At 39.3% G+C, this 26,314-nt stretch overlaps 1 protein-coding gene across 2 annotated transcripts in view; it reads left to right on the top strand.

The window, feature by feature from the left end:
- Positions 1 to 26,081, top strand: part of LOC145410709 (uncharacterized) — a 90,173-nt gene extending 64,092 nt beyond the window's left edge. For both annotated transcript variants that reach the window (XM_080280820.1, XM_080280819.1), the window contains 2 exons: positions 14,547 to 14,741; positions 25,434 to 26,081. In XM_080280820.1, coding sequence (XP_080136946.1) covers positions 14,547 to 14,741; positions 25,434 to 25,969 — 731 coding nt within the window. In that variant the 3' untranslated portion in view covers positions 25,970 to 26,081. The remainder of the gene's footprint in view (positions 1 to 14,546; positions 14,742 to 25,433) is intronic.
- The last annotated feature ends 233 nt before the right edge of the window (positions 26,082 to 26,314 follow it).

The following is a 26,314-nucleotide window of genomic DNA, read 5'->3' as shown; positions in this document are numbered from 1 at the left end:
CCGAAATCGCGGGTGCTAAATGAACCTAACTCGTGGTGTGAGGCCGGTGTAGGCGATCTTAAATTCATCCGTAGGCTACTTATATTTTGCATTCAGCCGCCTTTATATTACATTTGTATATAGAAATATGAATATGAATTTTTCACATACTGAAATAATAAGGAAAAAGTTGGAGTCAGTGATTAATTGGGGTTTGTGCAAAGAAAATTATTCGTTCCGGAACTGAGACGGTATGCTAATGTTTCCACGCCACTGAGCTCTATAGTATGGAGAGACTTTCTCACACGGTTGCCAGATTTTTTTTTGATCGAGTTACGTACTGATGTTTCAAAATTATCGTTTCTCCACCCAAATTATCGTATAAATATATCGGATGCCTGGGAAAATAAACGTTTTTTTTTTTTTCTGCTACTACGACACTACGCTCTACAGTAGTATGATGATGATAAATGATGGAGTTCTTACCAACACGTCTTCAATTATGTTTTAAATTTATATAAACAACATTAGTCTCAAGTAATAAAAAAGAAAAATATAAAAGTTTCGATATATGTAATGGCTAATGTAAATACTGTATACAGCAGTTCTCATTTAAGGGAGGTTTATTTAACAATATTCAATTTAGAAAAGTTAATTAAATTCATCAAAATTTATTAAATAGAATAAACAATTCCCCTACACTATTTACAAATCACTGAATGCACAAGATACCTTTAGGTAATTCTTTCTTATCAAAATAAATAAATATATGTATATATATATATATATATATATATATATATATATATATATATATATATATATATATATTTTAAATACTGTATAGTACTTCACGGTGACGACTGACGAATATCAAACCGTAACAGTCAACCCTCAATGTGACTCGAAATGTGCCTGTACATTTAGTTCAGTACAAGTCTAGCTGTGTCATAAACACAATTACCCTACGTGCACTAAGAAAAATTACCACTTCTCATTTCAGAGATGACATACTGTCTATAGAAAAGATTTACTCTTGATGAAAAGTTTTATTTTTTTTTATCAATTTTAAAAATTAAAACTCTTATGCCACAGAACATAGAATTATCATACAGAACGTACGATAACAAGAAAAGGTAGTGTACACGTACCAGAGGTAGTTTAATCGTACATGTACGATAATTATCGTACGCATGGCAACCCTGCTTTCTCATGGATAGCGCCGCGCAGTTTGTGTGCCTGCTACCGGGGGCCCAAGGCGGTGCTGATGATGTTTATGCACTACACCCGACACCCGTGCCTTTTGAAATCAGCCGATGAATTCGGAAAATATAGTGCCATACAGCCGGACTCAGGGGTGGTCCCACGGGGCCTGACCGGATTCACAAACGGTCGCACGCTCTTGGCGCCTACCTTACCGGTCGCGCCGCTCCCTTTAGGCGTTACACAGGCATGCACAAACTGTGTCGGCCGCAATTTTTTGTCGTAGCGTCTCTCTTTCGGTAAGGGTCCTCCAGACCACCCTTACAGGATCGTGATTCGGAAGTAGAGGCACGTTGTATCAATTACATGACCCCCGCCAAAACAACTGTGAGATGTGCGACATGAAGGGAATGTACACGTACCTATGTATGTACCGTACTTACATACGCACCTGTGTACATACGTCTGGATCTACGTACGTACTTACGTACACATCCACGTACATAATTACGTACGCATGTATTTATGTGTGAATGTATGTACAGTACATGCCTACCTATGCACCCGTATACGTACCTGCGTACAAGCCCATGCACGTATTTACATATGCACCTACTGTACGTCCAAGCCCATGCACGTATTTACATACGCACCTACGTACGTACTAACGCTTTCATGTACTTACCTATGTACGTACTTACGCACGCCCGTATGTACGTGCTTACGGAAGTACGTACATACGTACGTCCTTGCGTAAGTATTCACGTACGTAAGTACGTACGCATTTACGTACGCATGTTTGTATGAACGTATGTACATGCCTACGAATGCACCCATGTACGTACGTACATGTATACGTATTTATGTACGTATATGTATACGTACTTATGTAAACACCTATGCACGTATTTACGTAAGCACCTATGTATGTACTAACGCATTCATGTACGTACTCACGTTAGTACGTGTTTACGGAAGTACGTACATACGTACGTACTTGCGTAAGTATTCACGTGCGTACTTCCCTAAGTATTCACGTACGCACTTGTTAGTATTCACGTACGTACGTGCGTGCTTACATGAGTTGACGTACATACATAAGTAGCCTACGTACTTATGTAAGTATTCACGTACGTACGTACGTACGTGAATACTTATATTCATATGTACGTAAATCCATTAGTCCGCCTTGGGATAAATTGGTCCTTAAGTACATAGGTGATTATGTGCGTAAATGGATATGCACGTATTTGTGTACAGTACGTACCTGTACTTGTTTTGTGGGGAGAGGGAGGGAGAGAAGGAGAGGAAGGGAGGAGAATGGAGGAGGGTGTGGTCTGTTTAAATTCAGTCACGTGATAGATCGGTGCCTGCTGATTGGTCGAGTAAATTTTCCCCAGAAAAATCCCAGCTCGGTACGGAAGAGACTTGGAAGGGAGCCAAATAGTAAATACAGCGTTTGTGAATCGCCCTTCAGGGGTGATCGTTGACTCCCGCACAACGTCGTGCGGCGCTGTCGCCCAGCAGCCCTTTGTGAATCCCGGTGTAGCGTTATGATCTGTCCCCCTGTCCGCCCCCTATGGCGCATGCGCGAGGGTTGCCAGAGGCCGCCACAAATATGCCATTTGTCCTCTGATGTCTGTAGGGGTAACATGATCGGAGCCTCTCGCCCTTTGTTTACAAACGGCAAATGGTCATTCCGGCGTCTCATATCATTCGTCTCAAAGCTTTCTCGGATAGTTTTCGCCCTTAAATTAAATTAGGTTAGGTGGAAAGCAGTAAAAATTCGAATTTCTAAGGTATGAATGAGTTAGGTTGGATCAACATAGTTATAATTATTCATCTGGGGACGAGTTATCTAATCTGTTAGGCGTGAGGATTGCCTTAGCTTTGAATCTTTACAGGAATGAGTCAAGCTCGTACTGTCCCGTGTATTAAACCATTTTTATCATACATATCCTTTGAATTATAAATAGTTTTGGCACACACTACCTCCTATTAGGGAAACTGAATTTCCTTACATCTTTATCACCTCTCTTTTTATGCTGTATTTTGCAATGTCCTCTTGCTGATGCTTCACACATATGATATATATTCATTTATGTCTATTTTCTGTTCCCCTGATATGCATTTATATAGCATAATCATGTCTCCTCCTCCTCTCCTGCAGCGTTGGTAAATTCAATCTTTCCAGTCTTTCTCAGTAACTTAAATCCCTTAAGCTTGGTACCCATCTTGTAGTGGCCCGTTGTACTTTTTCAATCGTATCTGTGTTTTTTGAGATGAGGATTCCAGACTACTGTGATGCATACTCCAGAGTTGGTCTGATGAATATCTTCCTCAGCATATCTTCATTTATATATGTGAATGCTATTCTCATATTAGCAAGAAATGTATACATGTTTCGTACCTTCTCACTGATGTAATCATCAGGGATAGTCTGTTACTGATAATTACTCCTAGGTCCTTCTCCTTTTCTGATATGTGCAGGGTTGATCTTCCTAACTTATAATACCAGTCTGGTCTTTTCTCACTTTTACCAAATTTTATTACATGACACTTATCCACATTAAATTCCATTTGCCATTTATTGCTCCATTCATGAAGCTTGTTCAATTCCTCTTGCAGCTCTTTGAAAGAATCTATGTTAGTAATTTTCTTTTGAATTTTTGCATCATCTGCAAACATATTTAGATAGCTTCCTCTCTGCCTTATATATTCACTTTAATACCCACCCAACCCCTTTTAAGTGCCATAGAGTCAATAAGTGGCTTGGTGCTAGCTTTTCCTTTTCCTTTTTTTTCCAATTATCCAATCCAATCCCTTTAGTTTGAGAAATCTTACATCTCCCTTTAGTTTTGAGAAATCTCACCCAAGAGTGTTAGGCTAGTCCAGTATAGTTCAAGTTTAGTCAATGTGAAATAAAAATTAGCCTCTAAATTTCATTTATGGAAAAGTACTTTTAACTCCAAACACTATGAAAACAGTATGCACTCCAGTAGGGTATGCTTAATGAAGTTTCCTGTTCACACTGTTACAGCACTGCTACTGATTCAATGGATAATGATAAAGTAAAAACCCTTATCAGTTACGTTACTGAGATCACTTCAGATACTAGTTGTTATGGGAAATTAAAAAAAAAAGTCCTAAGTTAGGTTATTCAGCACACAGGGTACATTACTACACATCACTGATTGGCATATTTTAATACCAATCGTTTATTTAAATCTGCACACATGTGCAGTAACATAAACCCTGTCGTGTCCAGTAGCACAGGATATATTTATATACTGTACTATCAGTGGAAATGCATTGAATACAGTAATAAAAAAAAAAAAAAAAAAAAAAAAAGAGCACCAAGCCAATGAAAATATGGCACTGAGGTGGAAGGGGGTTGGGTGGTTATTAAAGTGAAAATATAAGGCTGAGAGATAAGACACATGAAGTACAAGAGGAGGTGAATAATAAGCGCCAGTACCAAGCTAAAACAATTACTACATGGCACTATAATGGAAGAGGGTTTGGTGGGTATTAAAGTGAAAATGTAAGGCAGAGAGGTAAGACAGATAAAGTACAGGAGCAGAGTGGGAAGAGGGGAAGGATGGAGATTATAGTGCCCCTTTTGCCACAAGCAGGGATACTGAGGAAGTATTCTGTCCCCCCTCCCCAGAGGGGTACTATCAATGGAAACTAAGCCAGCTCCCAGTCACGGTTATCTCACGAATCCTTTCCCCTCGGGGAGGGGGGGATAGAATACTTCCTCAGTATCCCTGCTTGTCGTAAAAGCCCACAAAAAATCCTTCCTCTTTTCCCCCTCTGCTTCTTGTACTTTATCTGTTCCACCTCTCTGCCATATATTTTCAATACCCACCCAAGTTAGTGCCATATAACTTATTCATTGAATGGAATGGATTATTTAAAAAAAGAAAAGAAAAGAAAGGAAAGCGAGCACCAAGCCACTCAATGACTATATGGCACTACAATAGGAGTTGGGTGGGTATTAAAGTGAAAATATAAGGCAGAGAGGTGGGACAGATAAAGTACAAGAAGCAGAGGGGGAAAAGAGGAAGGATGAAGATTAAAGTGCCCCTTTTAGACGGTTTTTACGACAAGCAGGGATACTGAGGAGGTATTCTATCCCTCCCTCCCCAAGGGGAAACTTAGTCATTAAGTGGCTTGGTGCTCGCTTTCCTTTTTTATTTATTTTTTTTATTATTCCATTCCATTTCATTCCATTCCATTCATGAGTCCTTTACTCATCCCTCTTAACCACCTGTGAGGTCTACAAATACCTATACACTAGTCATATTTAACACAATGAGAACTACTCAGCTACAGACCAGTATCACTGGCCAGTGTTGTAAGATACTAGAAAAGCTGATAAGGGAAGTTTGAGTAAAACATCAAGAACATGGTATGATAAAAGAGAGGCAGTTCGGTTTTAGGAAGGGAAAATCATGTGTTACTAATCTTCTAAGCAATTATGACAAAGTTAGAGAAACATTACAGAAAAGAGAAGGATGGGTGGACAGTATCTATTTAGATTTTAAGAAAGCATTTGACAGATTACCGCACCAAAGACTTTTATGGAAGCTGTACTATCAAGGAGGTATCCAAGGCAATCTCCACTGTTGGATGTAGGATTTTCTCAGAAAAAGGGAAATGAGAACAATATTCAGGGGAAATTACTCATCATGGAGGGAAGTGACCAGCGGAGTTCCACAGGGCTCAGTTATGTTTTTAGTATATATAAATGGCATAGATAGTAATATTGGAGATGGAAGCTATCTAAATAGGTTTGCAGTTGATACAAAAATTCAAAAGAAAACTACTAACATAGATTCTTGCAAAGAGCTGCAAGAGGAATTGAACAAGCTTCATGAATGGAGTAATAAATGGCAAATGGAATTTAATGTGGATAAGTGTCATGTAATAAAATTTGGTAAAAGTGAGAAAAGACCAGACTGGTATTATAAGTTAGGAAGATCAACCCTACACATATCAGAAAAGGAGAAGGACCTAGGAGTAATTATCAGTAACAGACTATCCCTGATGATCACATAAGTGAGAAGGTACGAAACATGTATACATTTCTTCCTAATATGAGAACAGCATTCACATATATAAATGAAGATATGCTGAGGAAGATATTCATCAGACTAACTCTGGAGTATGCATCACAGTAGTCTGGAATCCTCATCTCAAAAAACACACTACCCATCTTGTAGTGGCCAATTAGGTAATTGGCCACTACAAGATGGGTACCAAGCTTATGGGATTTAAGTTACTGAGAAAGACTGGAAAGACTGAATTTACCAACGCTGTAGGAGAGGAGGAGGAGACATGATTATGCTATATAAATGCATATCAGGGGAACAGAAAATAGACATAAATGAATATATATCATATATGTGAAGCATCAGCAAGAGGCTATTGCAAAATACAGCATAAAAAGAGAGGTGATAAAGATGTAAGGAAATTCAGTTTCCCTAATAGGACAATTGATCAGTGGAATGCACAACCGAATGAGGTAGTGTGTGCCAAAACTATTTATAATTTCAAGGATATGTATGATAAAAATGGTTTAATACACGGAACAATACGAGCTTGACTCATTCCTGTAAAGATACAGAGCTAAGGCAATCCTCACGCCTAACAGATTAGATAACTCGTCCCCAGATGATTAAGTATAACTATGTTTATCCAACCTACCTCATTCATACCTTAGAAATTCGAATTTTTACTGCTTTCCGCCTAACCTAATTTAATTTAAGGGCGGAAACTACCCTTGAAAGCTTTGAGACGAATGATAAGAGAAGCCGGAATGACCATTTGCCGTTTGTAAACAAAGGGCGAGAGGCTACGATCATGTTACCCCTACAGACATCAGAGGACAAATGGCATATTTGTGGCGGCCTCTGGCAACCCTCGCGCATGCGCCGTAGGGGGCGGACAGGGGGACAGATCATAACGCTACACCGGCCGCCGACAAGCGTAAAGCGTTCATATGCTCAGTTGTCACTGTTAGGACGTGCGTTTGTGGTGAGTCCTTGTTTATTATTATTTTCATGCCGTTTTTTTGCTGTATACAGTGTTACCATCGTAGTTCATGCTACTACACATTTTGTTTCCAGTTTTGAAAATCAATAATATACGTCTGAAACTTATTTTGGTTCAGGCACAGAGCGTAATGTTACACAAACTGAACGTCAGTTAATGTGGCGTTACACAGTCTCATGCTTTATCATTTCGGGGTGGTGAATTTTTGACATTTTCAAAGATAAATTTTGTTTCAAATTGAAAAATGAACAATCGTTCGAAAGATAGACATAAACATCGAGTACGAACATATCAGAGGAGCTGCAAAAAAGCGAAAGTCCTAGGAGCTTGCTAAGCAGGCAAAAGTATCGGCATCCAAGTCACGAAAAATTAGTGACTTTATGACAATGCATTCGCAACAAACACAGGCAGAGACATCAACAACAGATCAAGAGAGTTCACAGGATCGTATTCGTACAGAGGCAGCTGATCAACTAGAAAATGATTTACTCCATCATGAAGCTAACGATCACCGGAAGCAACACCAGGAGGAACACCAGGAGGATCATCAGGTGCAACACCATGAGCAACAACAGGAAGGACATCGCAAAGAACACCAGGGGCAACACCAAGAGGATCACGAGGAGGAACACCAACAGAAACACCGAGAGAGATATCGTGAGGAACACCAGGAGCAACACCAAGAGGAAGCACAAGTAGTGAACGACATTGGACTGTGGCCAGTCATTGTTTCAGATCGAATGAGAGAACATTATATAAGTAATGGAATGTCAGCTGCTGAAAACTGTGATGCTCAGATTTTTTCTCGATGCTCCAGCCGATTGTCCCGGGAGAAGGGGAAGAATCCACGAATCTGTACCATCAGGTTATTCATTCGTCAGAATCACAATGATGAAATCGTCAACAGGAAGTGGTTGTGTTTTTCCCCGTCGACTGGTTGTGTGTACTGTTTCCACTGCAAGTTGATGTGTCCTGATGCATCGAAACACCAAACATCGCTTGATAATGGTGGCTTTTCCGATTGGAAACATGCAAACTTGCGCTTGAATAGTCATGAGCGGTCAAAGAAACACCTTGACTCAACCATTGCATTTCATGCTAGGTCGAAGGGATTCAAATGAATTGATAATGAACTGGCACGGCGGACTGAACAAGAACAGTATTGGCGGTCAGTATTGAAGCGATTGGTCAGCGTCATCAAGTTCATTGCTGAACGTGGCTTGGCATTCAGGGGAGATAACGAGTTGACTGGATCGCCTAGAAATGGAAATTATCTTGGGATTATTGAGCTCATCTCCCAGTACGACAGCCTTCTAGCACAACGTATTGATAATCATGCCAAACGTGGTGTTGGACACACGAACTATCTGTCGTCGACCATAATGGAGCTCATAGATGTGATGGGAAAACAAGTTCTGAATGAAATAAACCAACGAGTAAAACAAAGCAAGTATTATTGTTTCACTTGACTCCACACCCGACGAGAGCCATCCCGATCAGCTCACACTTGTGCTGCATTACATGGGGATTGATGGCTCAGTTGAATGATTTGTCACGTTCATGACGAACAAGGGACATAAGGCACAAAAGATGTCAATGCCATGTTGCAGTTCCTCCAAGCACGCGAGATTGATCTCAGTAACTGTCGTGGCAGACCTACGACAATGCGAGTTCTATGGGTGGCATGTACAATGGTCTACGGGCATAAGTTCTGCAAAAGAACAGTCTTGCAGAATGGATTCCTTTCATTCATCGAACCTAGTTGGAAAAAACGCAGCCGAATGCTGTTCTGGAGCAATCCAGTATTTTTATTTTCTTGAGATGTTGTATGAGTTTCTTTCAGTTTCAACACATCGACAGAAAATATTAACAGATGCTCTGAAAAATGCTGGCATTGTTTTGACTCTGAAGCGCATCACAATACCACGCTGGTCTTGCAGAGCCGATGCAACGACAGCACTCAAGTCTGGCTACAGTGAAATTAAGAATGCATTGGAAGAGGTATGCGATGACTTCGATGAAAGGTCTTGTGTACGCTGTGAGGCACAAGGATTGGCAGCAAAGATCAGTCTGCTGGAGACAGGCATTTACACAGCCTTCTGGAATGATACTCTTCAAAGAGTCAATGCAACCAATCAAGGTCTCCAAAGCAAAAAACTCGACCTGAATGTCACTCTTGCGTCATTGGCCAGCCTGAAAGACTTCGTGGCGTCTAAACGCGACTCTTTTGACAGTTATGAGAGGCAGGGTCAACAACTGTCAGATTCCGCAGAATACGTTCATACATGAAAGCGACACTGCAACATTGGAATGTGGTCAGGCAGACCAAGCACTGATCAGCCTGTCGGAAAAATATAGAGCAGAGAATTTCATTCCTGTCATCGATCAGTTCATAGCTTCTCTTTACCAACGCCTGCATGCGTATGAACTGATGTCAGGTCGCTTTGGCTGCTTCGGACGACTGACAAAGCTATCCTCTGAAGAGCTGTCTAGAGTAGCAAAGAAATTATTGTATGTCTATCTCAACGATCTGGAGACTTCATTTCCCGAAGAGCTCATCCAGTTTGCTGTCTTCGCGAATATTAATGCTAACGAAGAGCCGAACGACGTTAGCACAGCTATTTCTCTACAAACTTAACCACGATAAGCATGTCCTAGATATTTTCCCCAACGTGGAGGTAGCCTTGAGAATGTACCTGGTTGTAATGTGAGCAACTGCAGTGCTGAGCATTCTTTATCCAAGCTGAAATTGATTGAGAATCGCCTACTAACAAGCATGACACAGGAGCGACTTGTGAATATGAGTCAAGAGCGTTGAGTCGGACATCCTACGCTCATTGGATTTTGATGATGAGATAAGAGAATTTTCCATTAGAAAATCGCGGAAAGCACCTGGACTAGACTAGAATTCTAGAAACAGTTCGTTCAATGAACAGTCTATACAAGTGTTGGGTGGTGAGTGCACGCGTGAGTTGTTTTTTTGTTTTTTCTCGCTTCATGATGAGTATTCTGTTTTGTCTGATATGCTAGGAAGTGTTCAGTGCATTTCTGGGCTACAGTTTTTTCATTGTGGGCTAATTAATGTGGAGATTTTTCAGAGAGTATCGTTCTGACCTGATTTTTAATTATATCAATATCAGAATACAGTATCATGGGTCGTCGGGAGCGAGTCGTATCGTGCGAGCGAGCATATCGTTGCAACAGTGCAAGGGTTAAAAATGTATCAAGGGTTAAAAATGTATTTTCATTTATCACCATGTTAATTTGATGCTTGCGATGGGCCCCTCACCAAAACGGGCCCCAGGTCCCCCACATCCCACATCCGCCACTGGTGCCATAGTCCACTGCGCAGCTAAAGTATAGTGCCATGGCCCACTGCTCAAGTTATTAAGCAACAGCGAAACAGAAACAGCAAGCTAAAAACAGTGCCCCAGTTGCATTACCATGGTGGAGGCGACTAGTGCGGGAGTTTCAGTGTGGCGGCCAAAGTCACACGCTCGCATCGGAGATAGTCCCTCCATATTATAGAACTCAGTGTTCCACGCCAACTAGATAGTAGACGACACTTCGAAAGTCCCTCAGTCGTGGGACGAACGCGTCATTGCATATGGTCTTCACCAGAAGTCTACTAACATCTTGCAATCAAATTGCTTTATATTAGTTTCATATATACTGTAGACAAATGAATATGAATTTTTCATTTCATTCAAATAATGAGAGCATGAACATCGTTGAACTGAGCTTAGAACAAGGTTGGTCCCTGAAATGAGACGGTATGCCAACGTACTTTGGTGACTTCCTTTAACTTATCATAATGGAGCGTCTTTTTATTGCTGTAGTGAGTAAATATGTTAATAACATTTTACATGCGACTACAGTGATACTTGAAACTCATAAAAGAAAGTAGTTTAGATGACCAACTTTTGATGTATTCAGTCAAGTTATCAGGTGAGAATTGGCAACTTTTGGGAGTTTGTGGCCAAGGCAATTATGGTCGCCTTCGAGTTGGTTCAAGACCAACTCGAGCGGCTGCTACCAGGCCATGGTTGCCGTACACAAGGCAGGATGCAAACCAAACTTCTTTCCACCTGTCCAGCAGACTCCGGCTCGCCTCAGCCTCATGGAAACTTTTCCTCTTCTTCTCCAACCTCCAGCGTCGTCATCCTAGACTTACCTTGCCTTTCCAGCCCCATATTCACCTGCCATTACAAATGTTCTTTCGCATACCCTCACCGTCAGACACTACCCTGCCTTCCCAGTTCTCATCATAACTACCCTGTCTGTTCCACCTGTGTGTGTGTGTGTGTGTGTGTGTGTGTGTGTGTGTGTTCTTACCTAATTGTATCTTTACAGGAATGAGTCAAGCTCGTACTGTCCCGTGTCTTAAACCATATTTATCGTACATATCCTTAAACTTGTGAATTGTTTTGGCACACACTATTTCATTCGGTAGTGCATTCCACTGATCAATTGCTCTATTTGGGAAACTAAATTTCCTTACGTCTTTATCACCTCTCTTCCTATGCAGTTTTTTGCAGTGGCCTCTTGCTGATGCTTCCCCATAGGTTAAGTAATCATTTATGTCTATTTTCTCCTTCCCTGATATGCATTTATATAGCATAATCATGTCACCTCTTTTCCTTCTCTCCTCTAGTGTTGGTAGATTCAGTTTATTTAGTCTTTCTTCGTAGCTTAGATCCCTTAAGCTTGGTACCCATCTTGTAGCGGCCCTTTGAACTTTTTCAATCTTGTCTATGTGTTTTTTGAGATGAGGACTGCAGACTACTGATAGATACTCCAGGGTTGGTCTGATGAATGATGTTATTATCTTTCTTAGCATGTCCATTTATGTATGTGAATGCTATCATTGCTATTCTCATATTTGCAAGCAGTGTATACATGTTCCATACCTTCTCACTGAAGTAGTCAGCCGGAGATTGTCTGTTATTGATAATCACACCTAGGTCCTTCTCTCTTTCTGATGAGTGTAGGGTTTTATTTCCTAACGTATAATCCCAATCAGGTCTTTTTCCACTTTTACCAACTTGATTCCATGACACTTATCCACATTGAATTCCATTTGCCATGTATTACTCCATTCATGAAGTTTATTTAATTCTTCTTGTAGCTTTTTACAAGAATCTGTGTTAATAATTCTCCTTTGTATTTTTGCATCATCTGCAAACACATTTAGATAGCTTTCATTTCCAGTGTTACTGTCTATATCATTTATGTACACTAAAAACATGATTGGTGCTAGCACTGAGCCCTGTGGTACTCCACTAGTCACTTCTTTCCATGATGAGTAATTTCCCCTTAGTACTGTTCTCATTTCTCTTCTTGAGAAAATCTTGCATCCAACAATACAGTTTGCCTCGAATTCCTCCTTGATGGTACAGTTTCCATAAAAGTCTTTGGTGTGGTACTGTGTCAAATGCTTTCTTGAAATCTAAATAGAGACTGTCCACCCATCCTTCTCTTTCCTGTAATGTGTTTGTTACTCTGTCATAGTAGCTTAACAGATTAGTAACATGATTTTTCTTTTCTGAAACCAAACTGTCTTTCTGTTATCATATTGTGTTCTAGATGATTTACCCAGGCTTTTCTTATAAGCTCTTTTAATACCTTGCTTACAACTGGTTAGTGAAACTGGTCGGTAGTTGAGTGGATTTTGTCTATTCCGTTTCTTGAATAAGGGAACAATGTTTGCTTTCTTCCAAATATCAGGTAGTTTACCTTGACTCAAGGATTTCTTGAAAATTAAAAATAATGGTTTACTTAACTCCTTTGCACATTCACGTAGTACCCAACATGAAATTTCATCAGGACCATGTGCTTTTCCTTTGTCTAATTTACATAGCTCCTCCTGTATTACTTTTTCTGATGTTTGTATATCTGGTAGTATGTGTGGGCATGCATGTTCCACATAATCCCTCTCAAAATTTTTTTCCTCTGTAAAAACTGATTGGAAATTCTTATTTAGTGCTTCACAAATATCCTTCTCTTGTGTATAGGTGATTCCCTCGTTCGTAATGGATTGTATTTTATCTTTTACTTTGGTTTTGCTTCTGATGTAGCTGTAAAATAGCTTCGGTTGATCACTACTTTTATTTATGATATCCTCCTCCAGCTGTTTTTGGGCTTCCCTCCTTATTCTTGTATAATCGTTTCTTGCCTGTTTGTAATTATTATATGCCCTTTCACTATTGTGTCTTCTGTATCTATTCCACAACAAATCTCTTTTTTCTTTTGATATTTTACATTCTGTATTGAACCATTTCTTTATTTTCTTTTCTGTTTCTTTGTGCTGTGGAATGTACTTCTGGACTCCTATTTCATAAAGTTCACAGAATTTTTTATATATAGCATTTAAATCTTGTCCTCTAAGCTCCTTTTCCCAATCAGTTTCTAAGAAGTACTTCTTTAGGTCATGATAGTTTCCCTTTTTATAGTTTAGGCTCTTTTTGTAACTTTTATTGCTGTTAACTATGTCATATGCTATCCTGAAGTTGCAATTTAGTACTGCATGGTCGCTTTTGCCGAATGGAGGGTGGTATATTAAATTGTCAATATCGTTTTCTTGCCTAGTAAATATGAGATCTAGCATTGAGGGTACATCGAGTCCTCTTTTTCTGGTGCTTTCCCTTACATGTTGCGTTAGGAAAAACTCTTGCACGAGATCCAGGAGATTTTGGTCCCAACAGCTTTCTTGGCTTAATATATCTAGAGTATTTCAATTTATATTTGTATTAAAATCTCCAGTTAGTATAATTCTTCCCGATTTCTCTTCCATTTTATGTAGCAATGCTCTTAAACTCAGAATTGTATTCTCTGCCAGGTCCTCATACTCGTCTCTTTCCCATGTGTTTGATCTGGGTGGCATGTACAAATTGGCTACAATTACTTTCCTTTCAGATGTATTGATCTCTACTGCAATCAGTTCTACTTGTGAGGGTATATCTAGTTCTATTTCTTTGACTTTTAGATTTTTCTTAGTTAATATTATAATTCCTCCTCCCTTTTTTTAAGTTCCTATCTCTTCTCCATATATTATATTCCTCTAAGTTTTGGATGTCATTTGATATCCTTGGAGTTAATTTTGTTTCAGTTAGGCATATTATATGTGGTTCATTTTCTCTGACAATCATTCATCTCTAATAATTTAGATATGTGTCTGTCTGTCTGTCTGTCTGTCTGTCACACACACACACACACACACACACACACACACACACACACACACACACACACACACACACATATCCTCTTCCGCCACACTCATCCTGCCTGCCTCTCGTCTGCAGCGGACGGGTGGGTACGGGACTGGCAACACGACGTCCGTACCTTAACCGAGACGGAACACGGATGGGCCAGGTGGATTTGGCACGACTGTGGGGAGGATACGGTGTGTTTAGAGTCCGCCAAGTATCCCCACCACTACCTCTACACCAACCGCCACGGCAATCTGGCCATATCATACTCACCAGCACCACAATCAGGTTTATATATGCATACACATTATTGGCCTTTGTGTATAAATTTGCATGTTTATATCTTATACACTCTAGCACTAGGTTTAAGTTCTTATATTTGGTTTCTTTCTTGAATTTGTCTATATGATTGTTTGTTTGCATGTTTCACTCCCAAGCACAAGATTCCTATTTTCATATTTACAAACTGTCTCGTGTGTATGATTTCTTGTTTATATCAACTACAATCTTTCTTGAGCTTTGTGTATAAGATTGCTGTTTACAAACTGTTATGAGCTTTAAGCTTTTTGTAAGATTACTTGTGTATAGCAGTTTCAAACTCTACTGAGCCAAAGTTGCCTATAATGGTTTTTCTTTTACAGTTCCACTCCCCAGTAACACGTTCAGGTTTTTATATTTTCAAATATTGTTAGGATTTATATATATATATATATGTGGGATGTGTTACACAATGTCACAACTTTTCCTCTACAACGGGTGTTGTTTTGAAGGAAGCTGATAAATAACCTTCATACCTACCAGTGCACTTTTAACAGGCGAGCCTTTTTTTTTTTTTTTTTTATGTTACTGTCGTCTTCGCTGAAAAAAATAAAATAAATAAATAAAACCAATAAACTATATAACGAGGATTTACTGCATAAGATTTCTTGTTTATATATCGTATTCCACATTCGCAGGTTCAGTAGGTACGTACAGTCGTGGCCAAAATAATCACCTACCCTCTTGTGCCCTGTGCCTCAGGCTGGTTCCCTTACGCGCGGCAAGTCACACTGGAGTAAGAGGGGCTGAGAGGGAGGGGCCAGAGAGAGAAGGGAAGGTGAGTAAGGGGACGAGTGATGGTGCTTGGGTGGAGTGATGGAGGGGAGTTAAAGGCAGGTAAGGGAGGGAGAATGAAATGCGAAGTTGTGGCCACATAATTTGTCTATTTTGTTTCATTCAGGGCATCACATAAAGGTGTTCCTATTCGGTAGATAATGTTGCATTACACCTTGTATAGCGGCGCCTGATAACAGGCTTTAGATAGGTGGTGATATCAAGGCTGGCTCGTTAGAGAAATATACTGACATGACAAATCAAATATTAGTGCAGAGCCATCGAGATTGTGTGGGTCCAGATTGTCAACGAATGGATTAGGCGACCAAAGTCCCGCCCTTAGGCGGGACAGTCCTGCTTTTTTAATTGTGACTAAAATGTCCTGCTTTTTGTGCAAATTATCTAAAATGTCCCGTTTTTAGAAAATTACTATTACATTAGCTATAACATGGTCTTTTAATGAAATTATTATGAATGAGTAATATTATACATTATTCAAACCAAATGAAATACCAAATTGTTTATATAAAATCTGTAATACTATAGTCGTTCTATTTTATGAAGGCAGTTTGGGTGGGGCGCTCTGGGACCTCAGTCTGTTAGCTCTGTTGTCACATCGTCGCCACACACGTGCTTTCTCTCTCTCTCTCTCTCTCTCTCTCTCTCTCTCATATTTATATTAATTACTACTAATTTTATTTTCTTTATTTTCTCTCTTGTTTTCGACTTTTTTTCAACACCACCCCTGAGGTAAAAGTCTATAGGTGTTTTTTTTTTTTTTTTTTTTTTAGCTTCCATGGCGGGAGACTGACCGAGTATGACCCACTCACGCAGGGCTGTCCCTCGTGTCACCACCTGACAACGTCGCAAAAGCAACTCTGACAAGTCTTATGAGATTTATACTATACTATACTACAGCTTTTTTATTGAATTACATCTATACAGAGTGTTTAAAATTCATTTATAAGTAGTTACTAGCTTTTTTTTTGTAACTGGTAACTTTGGTCGGCCCATTAACCGTACCGTACTGTATACTGGTCACTGGAGTTCGTTTGAGACGTTAGTGTTTGATTAGCAGCCTCCGGGTGAGGTGTCGCATAGCAGCCGTCTCTCTGTCACTCGCCTAAGTCACTCTCTCTCTCTCCCTCTCTCTCTCTCTCTCTCTCTCTCACACACACACACACACACACACACACACATGACAAAGTCCGGCTTTTAACTCCAATAAATCTGGTCACCTTACGCATGGAAGCCAGAGACCGAGAGAATACGGGCCCGCTTCCTCTAGCACACCAAAGACGAATGGGAGCTGTTCAAACGAAACCAGCAAACCATCAACAACATTGTTTCCCCAGTGCCTCGACGCCTGCATGAGGTTTTTAAGGCATGTGGCCACTGGAATACTTACTAAGGCGTTCCTGGTTGCTTTGACTTGACAAGTGTCGGTAGACATTGACATAGACATGTTGTGGGAGTTTGGGTAGGATTTTGTTTCATTTTCCCTCTAACAGATTATGAAAGATACCGTTACCATATCCACCCCTCAGCACAGACATCAATTTTATTTACCTTTTATGCACAAATATTAAATATAGCCTATTCATATAGAGAATGTCATTAAATAATTATTGAATTGACGTGATGGTGACTGTATAGAGGGCGTGTATACCGCGAGGGTGATCAGATTTACTGTTTATTTTGTTCCAAATAATTACATGTAAGGGTAGAGGACGTTTCTTACACAAACATTACAGAAGTCAAAGCCATCCAGACTCCATTCTGCGTCTGAAGTCAAAATACACGGATAAACACAAATATCTGGCTCCACACAAAATTATGTTCAATCTGTCACGTCCGTATATTTCTCTGACGAGCCAATCCTTGGTATCACCACCTATCTAAAGATTGTTATCTGACGCCGCTATACAAGGTGTAATGCAGCATTATCCACCAGATAGTAACTCCTTTATATGATGCCCCGAATGAAAGAAAATAGACAAATTATGTGGCCACAACTTCGCATTTCATTCTCCCTCCCCTACATACCCTCCCTTCCTTCCCTCACTCCACCCCAGCACCATCGCTCTTTCCCCCAACCGCCTTCCCTTATCTCTCTGGCCCCCTCCCTCTCATCCCTTCGTACTCCAGTGTGACTTGCCGCGCATAAAGGAGCCAGTCTGAGGAACGGAGTACAGGATGATAGGTGATTATTTATGGCCACGAATGTACATATATTAACAAACTAATGGTCCAGTCCCTAAGTAACTAATTTGTTTTTGCCGGAAGTACAAGTGAACGCACATTATTCCCATATCTCTCTCTCTCTCTCTCAAAAAAAAAAAAAAAAAAAAAATCGAAAGGAAAATGACCGTAAATTGTCAGTAAATTATGTAATAGGTCCTGTTTACAAAATTTGTTGAATTTTAATCTTTTTGATTGCGAAATAGATGTTTTGCATTAAATTTAGGCTGACAAGAATTCATATTGTTCCAAAGAACTAGGACAAAAATGTTTTAAACTATCACACTTCATATTTCAGCAGGTAATATAAAACTTGGTAGTGAATTCCAGCTTACAACGGATGATTTTATTCAGCTCATCAAAACTCCCCACAGCTTATGGATTTTGTTGTGCCTAAGATTGATTTGGTACTGCTATCACCAGAGTTTATTAAGCCGTGTACAAACCTTTCACAGTCGTAGGGTCAGCTTTGGCCTCATCAACCTTCTCACTACCAAAGACCCTTCCTGGGTTGAATAATATCTTTTGGTGGTAGTCTGATTAAACATCATATCCTTTATAGCGTATCGTTAATAAGGCTCCAACATGCTTGAATACGTGAGCTTTAAAAAAAAAAATAGTTAATGGGTAGAAGGCCTTAAACTGAGTATGAGTTTGCCGGGTTACGTCTGGTATCCCTAAACCCCAGATTCAGGTTCTGTTTTTACACCTTCTCTTGAACTTACGTTAAGCTAGATTTCTTGTTTATGTTCCTCTGTCATCACTCATACACCTATCACACAAGTCACAACCAAACCAGATCAAACATTTATCTGTGTATAATATTACACAGTTACACTTTTGTTTTCACTCATACAGTTAACAAACGTCACATGCAGTTAGCAAACGTCACAGCCGCACCACAAGTCAAGTGAAAAACATGAAAAACAAGAAGAGGTGCCAAGGCACAGCAAACCCCTCCCCGGCAGTCATTTTAGTGCTGACGTATAAACACAACAGGATATCTAGTCAAAGATGTCACCTATCAAATTTGGAGTAAATCGGATGAAAATTGACGATTTTAATCCCTTTTGAAATTTTAGACCCGATTCACCTGACATGAGGCATGTTATAGGATGCAGATTTGAATGATTCACCTTTAGGTTTTAGTTTCATGTCGGTATGACGAATTTGAAAGGAGTTATGGCGAAAAAAAGATTTTTAAAAACATTTTTTGGGCCTACAGCTTGGACCTTGGTGCAGTTTGGCCGAAAATTTAATCATGTGATCAGAAGGTCATAGCCCATCATCCCTGTGATTTTAGTCAAACTCGCACCAGCAGTTTTCTCGTAAAGATGTTAACTGACTGACAGACAGACACAAACAAACAAACAGACAAACCGAGTGAAAACAATGCCTGTCCCCAAGCCCCACCAGGGCAGGGACAGGTAACAAAACGATTTCTGATATGCATGAACTTCACTGCAATGTTGTCTTTTATAGCCTGTTGTTAATACCACCTGCCGATTTAATTCAGCTTTGGAAAGTACTTCGATATGCAGGAGTTTGATGAAACATAAATAAAAAAAAAAGGAAACAAATGAAATTGTCTGGTGACGTACTTCATTTACTTTGTTCTTGCTATTTCCAGAAAATTTTATTTCATTTAGTAGAGATCTCGTCTTGAAAGGGTTACTAAAGTTCTAAATGTCTATCTCATAATAAATAAACTAGTTTAGAGCAAACATCATCATCATATCAATCTTTTCTCACCAAAGAACAGGGTGAGGTAGGGTCCAGAAAGCAAGGGCAGAAAGAACATGATAGTGGTAGAACAAATTAACATTTTTCTTATTTGTATTTTTCTCTACAGAAGCGATTCATAGGATCTGTCAGAAAGATTCAGTCACAAATAGAGATGTCAGCTCATTCATGGGCTCTTTTGTGCTTAATTCATCCAACCAGTGCAGTCCACTGTCAGTTCCCTAGCGTTAACGATCTACCATACTTAAGTTTCTCACACAGTCATTAACTATATCTATCAAACTTGTAGATGATTATATCGTAGTCATAGCCGAGCTGTAGCTGACAGTGAGTAGCTTTGTAGGAGATAACCCTAGTTTACTTGTAGTCGATGACAGGAGAAAGATAAAGATTAGCTCCCGGTACTGGGGTTTGTAGTTTATTTCTTCAAAGGGGATACCTCAAAATTTACGTTAAATATGTCCCACAAGAGTGTATGGAGATGAGTGCGTTTTATGCTTGCCAACTTCGCGAGCCTGCCCCTTTTTCCCCACCGTGCTTCTCTCTAGAGTCTAGACCCCCTTCTTGCTATCTCTCCTGTCTCTTCTGCCTGCTCCTTCCTTCTCACTCGTATAGGAGAGATCGTGTCATGCGTACTGCACGGTTGAATATAATGTTCTCGATTCTGGGGACTTTCCTATCAGGCGTCACGAGGTGCAGACTGGCATTCCTCAGAGAGAATATGTGAACGACATTTCCTTCAACCTATAGCTATGACTTTACTTAATCTCTAGAATACACAAGTATGCTACTAGCTATTATATATTGTATTATGATATTTTAGAGTCCTGACATCGCTCGGTCACGCCCTGCTGACTAACCTACGACAGCATGTAGCAATTAGTTCTAATCTGTGAATACATAGTATTGATTATAAAATTGTAGAGGCATAATAATATTGTAGAAACATAGCACTTTGTAGAATATATTGTATATATAATGGAGTAAATACATTGTAGTAAAATTGAATACAAGATATTGTATAACATATTGTAGTAACAAATTGGCACAAATGTGCATGTACTGTATAACAGATATAAGCATATATTTATGTAATGGCAGTACCATGCCAAGATTATAGTAAGAGTCTTAAATATATTTGTAATGTATCTATGATTATATATATATATATATATATATATATATATATATATATATATATATATATATATATATATATATATATATATATATACACATCCATCTTCCAATCCTACAGTACATTGCCCCATGAGGAGCGTAGGAGGCCGGAGCTAGGCAGTTGGTCCCGACATTTAAGATGAGAGTGACCAGCCTCACTCATCCCTGAGTGTCATTACATGAGCAATCAACGCAAACTACCCCTTGGATATAAACCTTCACCCGTTCAATCCGATTATATATATATATATATATATATATATATATATATATATATATATATATATATATATATATATATATATATATATATATATAATACTGTTATATGAATTGGTCATATGTATATCAGTTAACAACAATTCATGATTAGATTAATATTATATAGTATGTTACCCCATTATTTTCTTCATATATATATATATATATATATATATATATATATATATATATATATATATATATATATATATTATATTATATTATATATATATATATATATATATATATATATATATATATATATATATATATACACACACACACACACACATAATTTATACTATTTACATATTATACACATTTCACTCAGGGGGTCTCACTTGAATGTTTACTCTTCCTCTCGTAAATACTGTCTCCAAGTTTGCAATCCTTGCTTACATTCTGTACATCGCCAACAGTAATATACCAAATACAATGGAGAAGATTATAAAGACAGTTGGAGCTGGGCTATACACATAATATGGGATGAACATACTCATACTCATTGCTTCCCAGGGCTTCATTGTTTCATCGATTAATTGCATAGTTTCAAACTTAGGTGAAGTCAACTTAATACTTGTGCTCTTGTTTAAATCCATCTCAGGTAGTGGCTGGAAGTATTTGTGTGTGATTGAGGATGACATAGTGATTGTTTGTAGCTAAAGTGGACAAGGATGTTGTAAGTACAGCACAGTAGTCAGGTACTATGTATAATCCTGATGCTGAAGTATGAGATGGTGATATATCTGGACAAATTATGAAAGCCGATGTGTCTGATGTACAAAAACTGTGAATCCCCGATGCGTTGATGATGTGTAAGTTTATATGGAGCAAATGTGAAGTTGCAGTGCTGATGAATGTCATGATTTCTTATGATAGCCATTTCACAAGGGACTGTTCCAGTAGGCTGAAACGTGAAAATCTATGCCAGACAAAGGTGAACAGCATGTAAGGATGTACGGCACTTTCGTTCAATCGTTGATTTACTAGTGAAAGTGACAGTGTCCTGTCTCTTGGAGACCATGACGAGTTCGGTGTCTGTGTTGATGTTGATGATGACCAAGGTGTCATTATTCTTAGAGGGAAAAGGGTATATTTGATAGACTGAAGAGATTATCTGTTATGAATGGTACATGAACTATTACTGATGTTGGTGTTACAGTTGCTTCTAAATATGGATAATATAACATGAGATTCCTGCCCCGGAATAAAGGCTTTAAACCATGTTTATGTATGCCTTGACTGATTATCTGACGTAGATTGTGAACTGGAAGTAGGTTAATGGTGGTCTTGCCATCACCAGCATTTCCAATACCTTTCGTCAATGACTGATAACGAACTCTAGTGTTATCAGACTGGAGTACTATTATGTCACTATGTTCCATGATTACTGAGAAGTGTTGAAAAAGTGTCATGTTTCCTTCCATGGCATTTATTTTGTCCACACTCTGGTGAGTTATAATTTCTGCCTCTCAGATTTTTCACAATCGTCATCATTGCTGTGTTTTGACCGTCAACTAGCTTCTGTTGATATGTTAATACCTGAGCTATGTTATTAATTTTGTTGTTTATTTCTTGAAGGTCTTCCTCTGTAGCCAATCCAAAAATGTTCCCCGGAATTGCACCACCCAGGTCGAACAAACTGCACCTCTCACATGTACATGTGATGTTGGTCGTGTCCATAAATGCCTACCGGTACGTTCCACGAAATGGGATATCTTGGATCATGACGAGTATGCTTGATTTGGCTTGTTCCATCTTCCATTTCGTTAACTTCACGATTTCAGTCACTTCCTTTGTGTTATGAGCTTCTGAAACAGAACTTCCTCTCATAAATTCCAGTGTCCGCAGTGGCTTGGCAATGTTCTCCAACAATACCGGTAATTTATATAAGATGTCCAAACTAATTTCAGTACTCATGATATCTTTCACGATTGCAGTAGGGGCCGTTGGAGCTATGAGGCATCCTTGCCTTACTATATGTTGAGGTTCTGAGCTGATCCTCTTGCTATACAGAGGAGAATCCATGGTATAAGTCCCCTCATTGTTACCTACTAAAAAAAAAAAAAAATCTATTAATTAGCTAATCCAGTCATTCTGTGGTCGATGATAGTGATGATGCGCATTACAAGTGGCTCGTGGAGAACAATAACTTTGCTCGTTGTTTCACTTGTAAAAGGAGTTTAAATTGATACCTAGGTCATGTAAATGCTGTATTGTGGCATTTGTAGCAACAGTTGCACCTATTTTTGCGTGTTTGTTATGTGATCTTAATTTATTTTTTTATGTATTGATTTCCTCTTTATTTTCACCGATAGTTTTCGGTGTTTCGGTTGTATCCGAGGTTTCATAATTGCTGGCTAAATTCCTCGGGACCCTTTTTAAATGATCAACATGAATTTGTTTTTCTTCGCCACTCGACAGTGACCTAATTACTACCTTGTCTGCAGTCTTCTTCATTACTCTGTATGGGTCTTCAAATTTTAGTGGTAGTTTATTGTCTCTAGTGTGAATGATACCATAGACAGTGTCCCCTTGCTGATAGGTGATTGTTTTGCCTTTTTATTGAACGATTCCGTCATTTCTTCCTTGGACATAGCTAATTGTTTCTTCACCCTTTTGTGTATATCCTGGAATTCACGCAAATGGAGTTTAGGATAATCGTCATAATTATATACTGGTAAATTTTCACCTTCTAGAATTTCGTAAGGTAATTTCCTGTAAGTCCCGTAGATAATGAAATGTGGTGTGTCTCCTACAGACTTATTAATAGCTCCATGAATTTAAGCTTCCTCTCTGGGAATTCAATCGTACCAGCTTGCTTAATTTTCACTGATAATGTGTCGTAGCACATCCAACACTTTTTTGTTTTGACTCTCTGCCAACCCATTGGATGCTGGGTGATAGGCTAAGACATTTACCTTTTTTATATTGTATTGTTTACATATCTCTTGCAAGATTTCAGAATTAAAATCACCCCCATTATCACTTATTAATACCTTCGGGGTAGTGAATCTACAGTACATATAACGTTATTAATGATTTCCCTTGCCACTGTTTCTGCTGTCTTATCCTTAACTGGGGCTAAAATCACATATTAGGAGAAATGGTCTGTAGCAACGAATAGATATTGATTATTATTCCAGGATAAGGGTAACTTAAGTAAGTCAACCGCGACAACGTCCCATGGTTGATTACTGTAGGTACAGGATATCTCCCTATAGGTGTAGATGTTAACGTGTAGCCTTTGTGTCTTGCACATAACCCGCATCTGTCTATATAACTGTATATATCTTTTCGAAACGATGGCCAGTAGTATAACAGCCTGGCTTGTCTAACTGTCCTATTCTTGCCAGGATGTCCTGCATGTGAACTATTGTGTATCATCCTTAATACTTGAGGTATCGTTTTATTGGGTATCACTTATTTTTCCCAGAGCTTAAATAATAACAAACACCACTTCATCTATATGATACTTTACGGACAAACACCTTCTTCACTTATTTGTATTAACTCCATTACTCATTACTATTACAACCAGTAACAACTTGTCGTTGATGACAGGAGAAAGATAAAGATTAGTACGGAGGTTTGTAGTTTGTAGTTTATTTCTTCAAAGGTGATATCTTAAAATTTACACTATGTCTCACAAGAGTGTATGGAGATGAGTGCGTTTTATGCTTGCCAACTTCGCGAGCCTGCTCCTTTTTCCCCACCGTGCTTCTCTCTAGAGTCTAGACCCCCTTCTTGCTATCTCTCCTGTCTCTTCTGCCTGCTCCTTCCTTCTCACTCGTGTAGGAGAGATCGTGTCACGCGTACTGCACGGTTGAATATAATGTTCTCGATTCTGGGGACTTTCCTATCAGGCGTCACGAGGTGCAGACTGGCATTCCTCAGAATGTGCAAATTTTCTTCAGCCTCTAGCTATGTCTTTCACTTAACCTCTAGAATATATATGTACGCTACTAGCTATTATATATTTTATTATGATATTTTAGAGTCCTGACATATCCATCGACCTTCTTCGACTACCACGCCTCCTCAAACCATCAGATTTACACAAAAAAATAACATTTTCATCACCCTGTTTTAAATCCGTTCTCTCCATATGACCACCACCATATATGTAAACTTTCTTCATCTCTTTGGTCAACAGACTTCTTTACATTTTTCGCGAATTACATTATTTCTTATTTTACCCATATACCCACTCTATGCACTCCACACACACACACACACACACACACACACACACACACACACACACACACACACACACACACACACACACACACACACACACACACACACACAATTTTCAACAACACAGTTTTCACTGCATTGACTCCTGACTTTCGTTCTTATACCACACTCAAGTCTCACACCCATAGGTTTAATAAAGAAAATAAATATGTCATCGGACTGAATAATGTCATGATTCTAAATGAACTATATCTCCTGCAGAGGACTGGACTAGGATGAGAGTGGCCGTTAAGCAGAAGAAGGAGAGAGGGACATACATGCAGTTCGTCAGTGAGAGGTACTACAGAACCGGCTATCGTAAAGGACTGGCTGCTTACCTGTACATACCGCCACGGTGTGAGGGCTTCAGGAAAGTTGCTGACCACTCCAACCACAGCCCAGAACCCATCAGTTACGTCTACTCTTACGAAAAAGGAGTGACGAGGAAAAAGGGAACATTCAAAACCACAACCGTTGGCGTCAGTATGAAGATGGAAGCGATGGGGGGCATCGTGAAAGGTGGAATCAATTTCCAACATGCATGGACCAGTGAGGAGTCGACAACTGTCGCCAACAACCAGGTTCACCACACCTCCATCAATATCCCGCCAGGCAAACACCTGGTCGTCTGGCAGAGGGTGGCCACCTATGGTCCTTACGAATGGCGTTCTGCCATGTCCTTTGTCATCTGTATGACGGATGTGACACGTGGAACAGATAACGCACACAAAGAGATGAAGCATAAAAAAAATAAGTAAAATAATCTGAAACTGAAATTACTACATGTGTAGACTCTCTGCGAGGTTAGTGTGACTGGAGCTGAACGACGGCAAACACACACTCAGCAACCCAGGTTGTAAAACACCTCCAACGACGTTTTGAAAATTTTATGTATCGTAGGGACGTCTTACTGCCTTGGTGTCTAGTTTCTTTCTAACTGTTACTGAGTCGCTGGGAGTAAGGGATGATCACGTGTGGCATGTGTTAGGCACGTTACACTGAGTCAATGAATACGCTGATCTGCACACAGCAGGAACTCGCTCAGCACTACGCCGCATATTGGCAGCAGGAACTTTCTCAGCACTACATTACACATTCGTAAC

This window comes from Coenobita brevimanus, chromosome 86 (genome assembly GCF_032717465.1).
Source record: "Coenobita brevimanus isolate Jiangsu-jjx chromosome 86, ASM3271746v2, whole genome shotgun sequence".
Lineage (NCBI taxonomy): Eukaryota > Metazoa > Arthropoda > Malacostraca > Decapoda > Coenobitidae > Coenobita > Coenobita brevimanus.
This window is presented reverse-complemented; position numbering and strand designations above follow the sequence as displayed.